Source organism: Engystomops pustulosus, chromosome 2 (assembly GCF_040894005.1).
Source record: "Engystomops pustulosus chromosome 2, aEngPut4.maternal, whole genome shotgun sequence".
Classification (NCBI taxonomy): Eukaryota; Metazoa; Chordata; class Amphibia; order Anura; family Leptodactylidae; genus Engystomops; species Engystomops pustulosus.
The window spans coordinates 158951978-158965807 of record NC_092412.1 but is presented as its reverse complement, the minus strand read 5'-3'; the positions used below and the strand labels follow the sequence as shown (position 1 = coordinate 158965807).

General features: G+C 40.9%; 1 protein-coding gene across 1 annotated transcript in view; it reads left to right on the top strand.

Annotated features, from left to right (window-relative positions):
* Positions 1-6005: 6005 nt before the first annotated feature.
* CYB5R1 (cytochrome b5 reductase 1) overlaps positions 6006-13830 on the top strand; it is a 72867-nt gene continuing 65042 nt past the window's right edge. Inside the window, exon 1 of the mRNA XM_072133497.1 lies at positions 6006-6134. Coding sequence (XP_071989598.1) covers positions 6006-6134 — 129 coding nt within the window. The remainder of the gene's footprint in view (positions 6135-13830) is intronic.

Sequence of the window (13830 nt, the reverse complement as noted above, 5' to 3'; positions counted from 1 at the left end):
CCCCCTTCAAGCTGTCAGCTGAAGGCAGAATGTAGAAGCAGCTGCAGGAAAGACTCACTTTGCAGAACTACATGCACCCTCTGCATCTGTAGCCGAACCTGAAAAACAGTGATTGAATGATGGTGCAAATGAAGGGTTTTTTCACATTATAGTCAATTCTCAGCATATTTTATAAAGAAAAAAATATGTGATTAATGAAACTGTCCTATCAAGTTAGTCTCACAAGTCATAAAAAAACAATGTAAAAATTGTTATGATATCTAAAGCTTTCGTCATTTAACAAAAGGCATGGCAGAATGTCAAAAATGGACTTGGACATTCAGGCACCAATGTACCTGAAGGGGTTAATCCACACAGGGAGATGTGTTCCAAGATGTAGATGTTTAGGAAGATGCCCACTGTGTGTTGGATCTATATTTTAATTGTATCCTCTAGTTGTAGGAACAGATCAGTCATTGTTTCAGTCTCTAAAAAGGTATTCAGATTTTCCATAGGCTTTGGTGGAAGTGGTAGTTTTTTCCAAAATTTCTGTATAAGTAATCCAAATTGGGTTGATGCTGCCTGTGTTTCAGAGGAAAATAGAGGGGTACTTGGATAGTCTCCCTCTTTCTAGTAATAAAGCTCTAGTCCAGATGTTAAACAGTGTATTTAATGAAAATACACAGCTCTCCATAATGGGTACAGATAGTTTAAGGGTATTCTGTGGACTTCTGTGTTTGTATGGTATATGGTTCTGCACAAGCCTGTGTCCCAATGGGTATTGGGATAACAATAGCAGATATATACATGGAAAAAACAGGTTTCGTTGACATGCTACCGAGATTTATCTAGTAGGTCCAAGAATTAACACTACAGAAAATAATTAAAAACATACATACACGAGACAAATATAAGTACACAAAAATAATAAAATAAAAGAATATAGGTAAAATATGCATACCGAACAGTGTGTTGTTTGCCGGGTGCTCGGGTTCGGCATGTTGCGGATCGGGTTGACGGATTACTGGGAGGGGCTGGTGAGGAACCAGCGGTCATGGTCCACATTGGCACTAATGACAAAGTAACAGGTAGGTGGAAGGTCCTTAAAAAATGATTTCAGAGATTTAGGCCATAAGCTCAGGGCAAGGACCTCAAAGGTAATTTTCTCCGAAATACTGCCTGTACCACGTGCCACACCAGAAAGGCAGCGGGAGATCAAGGAGGTAAATAAGTGGCTCAAAAGTTGGTGTAGGAAGGAGGGGTTTGGGTTCATGGAGAACTGGGCTAACTTTTCTGTCGGCTACAGGCTCTACAGTAGGGATGGGCTGCACCTCAATGGGGAGGGGGCCGCTGTTTTAGGGGGAAAAATGGCTAGAAGGTTGGAGGAGTGTTTAAACTAGAGACGTGGGGGGAGGGCAACTACACTTGTGCAGGGCAAATAGACGGTGTACATAGAGAGCTGGGAAGAGTCATAGTCCATGGGGGAGGAAGGGGGGCTGGAATGAGATTGGGGAATAAGGACAAAAGGAATACGGACAGGGAAAACCATATAAAGTGTATGTACACAAATGCCAGAAGCCTCACAAACAAAATGGAGGAACTGGAACTCTTGATGTTGGAACGGAAATATGATATAGTGGGTATCAGCGAGACATGGCTGGACAGTAGCTATGACTGGGCTGTTACTATAGATGGTTATAGTCTTTTTAGAAAGGATCGTATAAATAAAAAAGGGGGAGGGGTTTGTTTATATGTGAATTCTTGCCTCAAGCCCGTCTTGCGAGATGACATCAGTAACGCAAATGTGGAGTCCCTATGGGTGGAGATAAGAGGAGCGAAAAAGAATAATAAAATATTACTAGGGGTTTGTTATAAGGCTCCAAATATAATGGAGGCAGCAGAGGAAATGCTGATAAGTGAAATGGATGCGGCTTCAAAGCATGGTGAAGTACTTATCATGGGGGACTTCAATTACCCAGGTATTGACTGGGGTGCAGAAACCTGCAGGTCCTTCAAAGGTAGCAGGTTCTTGTCAACAACAAAAGACAATTACCTGTCGCAACTAGTCCTGGAGCCAACAAGAGGGGGGGCACTGCTGGACCTTATCCTTACCAACAGACCTGATAGGGTATCAAAACTACAGGTTGGGGGGAACCTGGGGAATAGTGATCATAATATCATTGATTTTGTATTACGCTTTACTAAGCACGTTAGTGAAGGGGCAACCAACACTCTAAACTTCAGGAGGGCAAATTTTCATCAACTAAGGGAAGACCTTAAAGGCATAGACTGGGATAATGCTCTCAAAGACAAAAGCCCCCCCCAAAAATGGGACTTTTTCTCATATATTCTGAAAAAGTCCTGTGAGAAACACATACCTTATGGGAAAAAGCATAAAAGGAACAAGAAAAACCCTATGTGGCTAACTAGTCTTGTAAGGAAAGCGAGAAAGATAAAGCGTTTAAGGTGCTAAAACGTGAAGGTAGCGATGAGGCATTACAGGATTACACACCCCTGAGGAAGTCACCGGAGCAGGTGACGATACGCGTGGGGTTCGCTCCTCTCTCCTCCTCCCCACTCCGACCTTGCCTTTCTGCCTCTCTCACCTTACCATATGGATCCACATTAGGTACCGTATACTTCAGGCATTTAGGCTACTATATACAGGACTGTTGGGTTCATTTATTTTTTGCACCGGTCACTTTATGTATGCACATATTGCCTGTTGCAATTTGATGTTATTCAGCTGTATTTAGTACTCCCCTCATTGTCCTGCATCACACATTTGTCGTTTTGACTTGGTCGGCTTGGGGCTGGTGCATGGTGCACTTTTTAAGTGTTTTTATTATGTGGTTTTGTTGTTACTGTGTTTATGTATTAATAAAGTTTTTTTGATATTACCTTAGTCTATCATACGTATCCTCTCTTTTGTTCTTTTGTTGGTTACATGCTCTCCTAGGATACGTGGACTTATTTGTTATCTGTATACATTGGTAGTGCCTGTCCTATTCTTTGTTTGGTCGCATTACAGGATTATAGAGAGAAAAATAAATCCTGTAAAAAGCAGATAAAGGCCGCAAAAATAGAGACTGAGAGAAATATTGCCAGGGAGAGCAAAAATAATCCCAAATTATTTTTCAAGTATATAAATGATAAGAAACTAAAAACAGAGAGTGTGGGTCCCCTTAGAAATAACATGGGGGTCATGGTGGAAGGAGATGAGGAAAGGGCCAATCTACTGAATGTCGCCTTCTCAACTGTCTTTACCCAGGAAAATCCCCTGGTGGAAGACACAATGAGGAATAATGTAAATTCTTTTTATAATGTCAACAGTTTAACCCAGGAAGAGGTACGGCGCCGCCTCGCAACCACTAAGATAGAAAAATCACCTGGGCCAGATGGCATACACCCCCGGGTTCTGCATGAATTATGTACGGTGATAGACAGACCGTTATTTTTAATATTTGAAGATTCACTGAGGACTGGTTATGTTCCACAGGAATGGCGCATAGCAAATGTGGTACCAATATACAAAAAAGGATCAAATAGCGATCCTGGAAACTACAGACCCGTAAGTCTAACTGCTGTGGTGGGGAAAATATTTGAGGGGTTTATTAGAGATGCTATCCTGGAGTATCTCACTGTGCACAACCTTATAACCCAGCGTCAGCATGGGTTTATGAGAGATCGGTCCTGTCAGACTAATCTGATTGGTTTCTACGAGGAGGTAAGTTCAAGACTGGATCTGGGGGACGCTGTGGATGTTGTATATCTGGACTTTTCAAAGGCATTTGACACCGTGCCACATAAAAGGTTGGTATATAAAATGAGACTGCTGGGAATAGGAGAAAATCTGTGTATCTGGGTAAGTAATTGGCTTAGAGAAAGAAAACAGAGGGTGGTCATTAATGGCACATTCTCAGATTGGGTTGATGTTACCAGTGGAGTGCCACAGGGGTCAGTATTGGGGCCACTTCTTTTTAATATTTTTATTAATGACCTTGTAGTGGGTTTACACAGTCAAGTTTCAATATTTGCAGATGATACTAAGCTGTGTAAAGTAATAAATACTGAGGTCGATAGTTTAGCATTACAGAGGGATTTGTGGAAGCTTGAGGGATGGGCAGAGAAATGGTTGATGAGGTTTAATGTAGATAAATGTAAAGTTATGCACTTGGGCCATGGAAACAAAAAGTATAATTATGTTCTAAACGGTCAATTACTTAGTAAAACTGAAGCTGAAAAGGACTTGGGGGTATTGGTGGATGGTAAACTTAATTTTAGTGACCAGAGCCAGGCGGCTGCTGCTAAAGCAAATAAAATAATGGGATGTATCAAGAGAGGAATAGATTCTCATGATAAAGACATAGTGCTGCCCTTATACAAATCCCTGGTCAGACCACACATGGAATATTGTGTACAGTTTTGGGCACCAGTGTATAAAAAGGAGATAGTAGAGCTGGAACAGGTGCAGAGGAGAGCAACCAGGATTATTAGGGGAATGGGGGGACTAGAATACAATGACAGATTACAAAATTTGGGATTATTCAGTTTAGAAAAAAGACGACTGAGGGGAGACCTCATTACAATGTACAAATACCTGAACGGACAGTACAAGGATCTCTCCAAAGATCTTTTTATACCTAGGCCTGTGACCAGGACAAGGGGGCATCCTCTACGCCTAGAGGAGAGGCGATTCTACCATCACCATAGACAAAGGTTCTTTACTGTAAGAGCAGTGAGACTATGGAACTCTCTGCCGCAGGAGGTTGTTATGGCGGACTCTATGTACATGTTCAAGAGAGGCCTGGATGACTTTCTGGAGAGAAAAAATATCACGGGTTATGGGGATAAAACATTTATTTAATTCTTGAAGGTTGGACTTGATGGACTTGCGTCTCCTTCCAGCCTTATATACTATGATACTATAATACTATGATTTATAAACAATACATATAAACACATTTTATGTAAGTTGATAAAATGACTAGACAATAAAGGTGATAATTATACTACCTAAAAGTGTATTATAAATACTTTGAAACGGTACATGTTACGTTTAAGAAAGTAAAACATACAAAAGGTAAAGATAGCGAAAGAAAATACTGTGTAATTCATAGGATGAAAGTGTATAAATAAATATATCAGATATAAAAATACAACTGCATTTAAGGTTTGCAAGTGAAGGAAGTTAAAAGAAATGTTATAATTACCAAATGTCACAAAAAAAGAGACCCCTCTAGGGTATTGGGGCCAAGCACTTATATACCTCATCTGTTTGAATACATTTGTATTAGAGTATATGAAAGCGAAAATAATACAATAATACACCAACCATTGAACCAGAAGAAAATGGATGCAGAAGCCTAAAACATATTGACAACCAAACACATATAGTGTATTTTGACAAACTTAATGGCTTCAACCTTATCCTTTTAAGCACCAAGCTCCTCTTCTATTCGCGCTAAAACATTTGTATTGTTATACATGATATGTTTATTCATACAGGTCCATCCCATCCTATGAATTATGCCTTTCACTATATATTTCTATATATTTTGAATCTTTATAAATATATTATTATAATATATTGTCTACTCATTATAACAACATTCACTAAATTTGTATATAAAGCTGACAATATATTTTGTAACTGCAGATATACCTGTACAGGCAGGTTACGTACAAGATAGGTTCAATTAAGTTGAATTAAATGCAAGTAAACTGTATACTTTATAATTGTAACCCCAGTCAAAAATTTTTTGATGTCTTTGACTATTGGATTTTAAAAATGTTAATTTGTCATAAGAACTAGGATTAACAATAAAGTTAACTGCAGATGCCTTTGATAACTTTTATAGCTGTTTATTGTAGCCAAAGGCTTCGGTACAGTAAATTACCAAAATCCAGAGGTCCGTTTGTAACTAGGGGTCGTTTGTAAGTCGGGTGTTCTTAAGTAGGGGACCGCCTGTATATACCTTTTCATCTGAATGTGGAAATTATCTATTTGTGGCAAGGAGTTAATAATGTGTTCTCTGTGCTTCCTCATAGGTAAATGTGTCTATCTATCAGCTAGAATCAATGGCAATCTTGTGGTGAGACCTTATACCCCAGTGTGTTGTGATGATAAAGGATATGTTGATCTGATAGTAAAGGTAATAGTAAAAAGTAATATTAGTTATATTAAGAAATTACATTATTATTCTTAACAATAACTTTATGCACAATTATTATTATTATTATTATTATTATTATCTTACATAATTATGTATGTAAACCTGCTTTTATAATTAGAGATGACCACTCATCAAACGCCAAATTCGGGTCCATGCCAAATATGCTATTTGCAGTTCCAGCATCGTTCATCAATATCATAAAGGAGCTGTCTTAGTACTATTTGCAGTTTCAGCATCATACAGCAATATCTCAAAGGAGAAGTTTTAGTACTAGTTGCAGTTCCAGCATCATACAGCAGTATCTCAAAGGAGCAGTTTTAGAACTATTTACAATTCCAGAGTCACACAGCAATATCTTAAAGGGACAGTCTTAGTACTATATGCAGTCCCAGCTCCTATAGGAAGTCCAAACCATCCACCCTTGTGTAATTTTTTTTATATGCAGTCCCAGCATCATACAGCAATATCTTCTTTTTTATTTTCTTTATTTATTATTTTTAATTACATGAACATCCACAAAATCTGACAAAAAGAAACATGAAAACCTTAATATAATACATAAATCAATAATTCACAAAGAAAAAGAAAAAAAAGGAGAGAAAGTAGATTCCCCTGGTTCATCCACAATCAACGCAACCCACCTTGTCGAGAATTCTTTTTTCTACTAATCACCATTTACAATCAAGGTTCTATATGCCTCCGAGCTTCTAAACCCAATCCAGGTTTGCCATATTTCATAAAACCTATGTTTTGCCACTCTTATGAAATCCTTCACTTTTGAAAGCCAGACAGGCACTAATGGCACTGGTTTCCATAAAGCTGGAATACATAATTGTGCTACTAGCAAGAGGTATCACAATAAATATCTTCTATAATCATGTCTCACAATGGTGAAAAATAATGAAGTCTGGGTCAAGTGGGAAACTAATATTCAGGTTCCCAAAATGGCGATATTTAAAGGACAAGACCAAAATATATATAAAAATGAACCCTCCTCTTGTACACACACTTTGGGCTGAGTTCTGAATACATATTATGAATTTTAGTAGGAACTTGATATCACCTTATTTTATAATTACTTTCTTAAAATCTAAATTTAATTAAAATGATATATTTAAACGCAAAAATGTGTTTCCATTGTTCTGTCGACAGACTAATATGGAGACCCTATTCCCACCTGGTAGTAAAACAGGGCAATGCCTGATTCTAAGGTCTGAGGAACATACCATAAATCCTGGAAAGGGTGTGTCATACAGCTTCTAAACCCACACATAGGGGCAGAATTACTTACCCGGTCCATTCGCGATCCAGCTGCGCATTCTCTGCGCTGGATTTGGGTCCGGCAGGGATTTATTAAGGTAGTTCCTCCGCCGTCCACCAGGTGGCGCTGCTGCGCTGAAAAGCATCGGAACGCGCTGGAGTTCACCGGCTCGGGCTGAGTGAAGGTAAGTGCAAGCTCAGCAACAGATTTTTTGTTTTAAATGTGGCGGTTTTTCCGAATCCGTCGGGTTTTCGTGCGGCCATGCCCCCCGATTTCCGTCGCGTGCATGCCAGCGCCGATGCGCCACAATACAATCGCGTGCGCCAAAATCCTGGGGCAATTCAGGGAGAATCGGCGCAAATCGGAAATATGCGGGTAACACGTCGGGAAAATGCGAATCGGGCCCTTAGTAAATGACCCCCAGCACTCTCACCCACCAGTTTTCGGTTATCTCTAAGGGTTGAAGCTATCTTATTCCAGTTCTGAAATGGGAGACCCTATTCCAATCTTTAAAGATTACATCTTCCATCCCAAAGGGGAATCTAGGATTGTCCAATACAGCATATAAAGAAGAGTTTATGGGGATTAATTTACCTGATCCGCGGGGGAATTGACAGACCCGTATTGTTGCACCTATAGTTGGATGATTAAATATTTTTTCTCCAACCAAGGGGCATTGGATAGAGGAACCTGTGAAGATTGTTGTTCTAATGTTACCAATACTTTATTCATAATTTTCATACAACAATCCACTACCCCAGTGATTTTCAACCTTTTTTGAGCCGCGGCACACTTTTTATACTTAGAAAATCCTGGGGCACACCACCAACCAAAATAGCACAAAATGACAATAAATCAGTCATACATAAAGTTAATAATATAGATTCTAAATTTATTTGAGAAACCTGGGCCTGTTTCGATAAACACAAAAGGGATATCCTGGCAGGAATGGGGGAAAAACACACACGAAGCTCTTCCTCTCAGTTTCTCCCTGTTTTTAGTATATGGTGCTGATTATTATGTGGCACATATACTGCAAAATAAAGGGGTACAATGAGAAGTACTATGGCCATGAGGCCAGAGTACAAGTGCCAGCTCATATACTCCGCATATGAGCTGGTACTTGTAGTACTCCAGCCTCATGACTATAGTATTTCTCATTTTACATTTCTCATTGTTATATGCAGTATACTGCTGGAGTACTAAAAGCACCAGCGCATATGCTGAGTATTCTGCCAAAAGCTCATATAGTCAGCATTATTGGTGGGCATTACCTTGGCGGTGGGCAAATGCGAGAGTCTCTCCGCTCTCAGGATGATGCGCCGGCCTCGGTGACGTCATTTTGTCACGCGAGGTTCAAAGCTTGTACATGTGTTATTGTACACGTCTCCTACATTGTAAGAAGCCGTGACTGTGCATCGCTGAGCATTGGCGGGAAACAAAACACAGGGGGCACCATAGTTTGGGGAAATTTCCCCGCGGCACATCCGACCATGTGTCGCAGCACACTAGTGTGCCACGGCACACTGGTTGAAAATCACTGCACTACCCTAAACAGATGTGAGGCTCCATAGTAAGCTCTAAGATCTGGAAGGGCCAACTCCTCCTATCTCTATGGCTCTATAATAAATCTACCTTTAAACACGCTCCCAAATAAAGTGAAAAAAAATGAGAGAGCTTGCTACATGTAAGAAATTCTTGGAAGTATATTAATAACCCCTTATCACCAACGCTTGTTTTCAGCTCGATGCCCAGACTAGATTTTTCGAATCTGGCATGTCTCACGATAATTGGTTATAACTTCAGCTTTAACATATTGGGGTGATTTTGACATTGTACTTCATGATAGTGGTAAAACTTAAGTGATTAATTTTTTTCCAGAATTAAACGCAAAACTTAAATTTGGCAACATTTCTGAAAAAAATCTTCATTTTCAAAATTTGAAATGTTTTGCATTCCAGACAGGTAGTAAAACTACCCCAAAAGCTAGATAACTAAATGTCTGCTTTATGTTGGAATGATATTTTATGCATCTTCTCATTTTTCTAGGATGTTATGAGGCTTAGAACTTTAGGTGCAAGTTTTCAAATTTTTATGAAAATCGCCAAAACTCACATTTTGAGGGACAACTCAGCTTTCAAGTGATTTCAAAAAGCCTAAATAATACTAAAACCCCATAAAATACCCCACTATACAAACTACACAACTTCTATTAAGTCTATTAACCCTTTAAGTTTTTCAAATGGGTTAAAACAAAATGGACCTAAAATTTAGAAACTTTTGACTTTTTTTGGAAAATACATTCATTTAGGCCAAAAATGACACTTTCATAATGACTAAAATGATGAAATGCTCTGCGAAGTTTGATGCCCAATTTTTCCCGAGTGTACTGATACCCCATATGTGGTGGTAAACTGCTATATGGGCGGATGGCCGGACATAGGATCAAAGCAGCGCCATTCAGAGCAAATTTGTATTGTCACCATATTCAGGCTATAAAATTTACATTTGAGGGCTTATTATTTGTGGAGTGAGATACAATGTATAGATAGATAATTTTGGGGGTCTGTAGCTTATTCATGAGATGTAATTAACTTTTTCAAGGGGGATACAAACTAAATTATCTATTTTTGGGGGGATTTTTAGCACTTTTTTCCCCCGCTTGCTATAACATAAAAATAATATTTTATCTGTATTCTCTGGTTCACTACGATTACGGTGATACTGTATATAGTTTTTTTTATCTTGGAGAAAATTGCATTGTTATTACTATCGCCAACTTTTTAGGGGCATAAATTTTGTATTTTTCTCTAGTTGAGGGCTCATTTTTTGCGAAAAGAGTTGTTCTTTTCAGTTGTATCATATAAGGACATATAACTTTTTGATCAGTTTTTAGAACATTGTTTGTGAGGGTATTTGATTAAAATTGTGTATTACAGGAAGTTTTTCGTGTTTTTTTTTTACAGCATTCACCAAGTGGGTTCAATATTGTTTAAGATTTATTGTGCAGATTGATACGGATGCGGTGATAACAAATATGCACTTTTTTGTGTGTTTTTTGTATTTTATATACCGTATATACTCGAGTATAAGCCGACCCGAGTATAAGCCGAGTCCCCTAATTTTACCACAAAATACTGGGAAAACCTATTGACCCGAGTATAAGCCGAGGGTGGGAAATGCATTGGTCACAGCCTCCCCAGTATATAGCCTGCCAGCCCCTGCCCCAGTGTATATAGCATGCCAGACCCTGCCCCAGTGTATATAGCATGCCAGACCCTGCCCCAGTGTATATAGCCTGCCGCCGCTGCCGGACAGATCGCACAGAAGATATACAGGGGTCGCCGGAAAGGTGAGTTTAGATATATTTATTTTTTTGACTCGACTATAAGCCGAGTTTGGGTTTTTTAGCACTTTTTTATGCTGAAAAACTAGGCTTATACTCGAGTATATAAGGTACTTCATTTGGTTTTTTATAAGTAATTGGGCTGATTAGGGGACTTTTATTTTATTTTATTATTATAAAAATGATTTTCCTTTTTTTTAATGTATTTTACATTTTCTACTTCCTGGCTTGAACAAGTGTTCATCCGATTGCTTGTTCAAGCCTTTACACTGGAATACACATGTATTGCATGCTGTGCATGCTCAGTTACATACAGCCGGCTCCTGCCAGGAGGCAAAACCCGTTGAAAAGAGGAGCCGGCAGCCGGGCTGTGGCAGATGGCATATGATCCCCTGGTAAGCACACGAAACACGGGGGACACGCTTACACGCCGTGGTCACGCTTGACCGCAGTGTGTAAAGGGTTAAACACCTGGGATTGGAGATTTTCCGATCCCGGGTGTTAGTGGCGGGTCTGGGCTATGATGTCACAGGCATACACCAGCACTTTCTATACCCAATGTCCCGAAATCTTCTTATGACGCGGCACCGTAGAAAGGCGTTGCATCAGAAGAAGTACCCTTAACCCCTTAGCGCTCCGCGCCGTAGCTGTACTGCGCAGCTTCCCACTATTGGCGCTCAGCGCAGTACAGCTACTGCGCGAGCGCATAGTATTTTAGAATTGTCATCACGTCGCGAGACGTGGTGACATCGGGATGAGATTTGGGTGACAGAGGCAGGAGGAGTTCCTGTCTCCGTCACCCGACCAACCAAATCGGTCCCGCCCGCCGATCGCCGTGATTGGCCAGTCAAACTTGCCAATTACAGTGATTTTGGGCTAAAAAACGTGTTTTTAGCTCCTTCCTCTTCCTCCAGCGGCACCATTTTGGTTTGGTATCGCTGGAGAGAGGAAAGAGCGTTACTGTGTGCACCAAAATACACTTTTACACTATAAATAGTGTTCTGATCCTTATCTGATCCCTATTGTTCCCTACAAGTCCCTATCCCTATCTGTTTTTTCCTGTGTCCTGTATGTTCCCTGTGTGATCGCCTTGTGTGATCCCACTTGTCTTCCGTTTTTCCCTGTCTGTCCCTTCTGAACCCAAACGCACTTTTCAGTGCGCTGTGTTAGCGTTGTTTTGCACTGGACGCACTTTTCAGTGCACCGTTTGAATAGCGCTGCATAGTATCTTTAGCGGTAGTTAGTTTGTCTTAGGGCAAGCTAGGTGCATTTGTAGCGCCTTTTTGCGCGGTGCACATGGGTTTTTTTTCGGTGCCTGGTAATATTTTTTTCCAGAGCGCTGTAGGTGTACCCGTAGTTTGGTGCACTTAGGTACTTTTTGTGTGTGCCATCTGTGTGGCTTGTCCGTGTGGTTTGGTGTGCATTATCTTTTTTTTTTTGTGTGCTATCTGTGCGGCTTGTCCGTGTAGTTTAGTGCGCATTATTTTTTTTGTGTGCTATCTGTGCGGCTTGTCCGTGTAGTTTAGTGCGCATTATTTTTTGTGTGTGCCATCTGTGCGGCTTGTCCGTGTAGTTTGGTGTGCATTACCTTTTTTTTTTGTGCTATCTGTGCGGCTTGTCCGTGTAGTTTAGTGCACATTATTTTTTGTGTGTGCCATCTGTGCGGCTTGTCCGTGTGGTTTGGTGTGCATTATCTTTTTTTTTTGTGTGCTATCTGTGCGGCTTGTCCGTGTAGTTTAGTGCGCATTATTTTTTGTGTGTGCCATCTGTGCAACTTGTCCGTGTAGTTTGGTGTGCATTATGTTTTTTTTTTTTTTGTGCCTGCTAGACGGTTTATCCGTGTAGTTTGGTGCATATTATCTAATTTTTCTAGTTCTCTATTTTTTTTTGTGTGCAATGTCTCAGAAGACGTACACCGTGTTGGAGGCATATATCATGCTTGCCTCTGACACCGAGTCAGCTAGTGGGGATGATGTCCCCTTTTACCTATCATCATCCTCCAGCTCATCTTCCAGTGACCTGGAAGGACCCCCAAGAAGGCGCCGTAGGGTTCCAGGGACTTCTGCGATTGAAGTGCCTGGGACTTCTGCAGGAGAAATGCCTGGGACTTCTGCAGGAGAAGTGCCTGGGACTTCTGCAGGAGAAGTGCCTGGGACTTCTGCAGGAGAAGTGTCTGGGACTTCTGCAGGAGAAGCGTCTGGGGCTTCCACTGACCCCACATGGGTAGCCCCAGATAATTATACCCCTCAGGTCCCTGACTTTTTGGGCCATCCTGGAATTAACTTTGACACGGCAGGGCTCAGAGCCGTGGACTTTTTTAAGTTTTTTTTTGATGAGGAGCTGCTGAATGTTATTATATTTCAGACAAATCTCTACGCTGCACAGCATATTGCCCAAAACCCCACTTCATTTTATGCCCAACCCTACAGGTGGACCCCTGTCACTGCAGCAGAGATTCATAAGTATTGGGGCATAATACTCCTTATGGGGATAGTAAAGAAGCCATCAATCAGGGACTACTGGAGCACAGATATACTGTACCACACCCCCATGTTCCGCATGGCAATGAGCAGGATGCGCTTTGAAGCCATCCATAAGTTTTTGCACTACACTGACAACACACAGTGCCCACCCAGAGGTGACCCCAGTTATGATCGGTTATTTAAGGTCAGGCCCATATTAGATCATTTTAGTGCCAAGTTTGCCCAGGCATATACCCCCGCCAAACATGTCAGCATAGACAAGTCCCTGGTACAATTCAAAGGGAGACTTCAATGCCGCCAGTACCTGCCCAATAAGAGGGCAAGGTATGGTGTGAAGATGTATAAGCTGTGCGAAGGTTCATCAGGGTATACCTACAAGTTCAGGGTATATAAAGGGAAGGACTCCACTATAGTGCCCCCAGAATGCCCCCCCTTCCTGGGTGTTACAGGGAAGATAGTGTGGGATTTAGTGCACCCACTGCTGGACCAGGGCTACCACCTCTACCTGGACAATTTCTACACCAGCACCACCCTGTTCAAGTGCCTCTCTTCCAGAAATACTGCGGCTTGCTGCACTGTACGCAG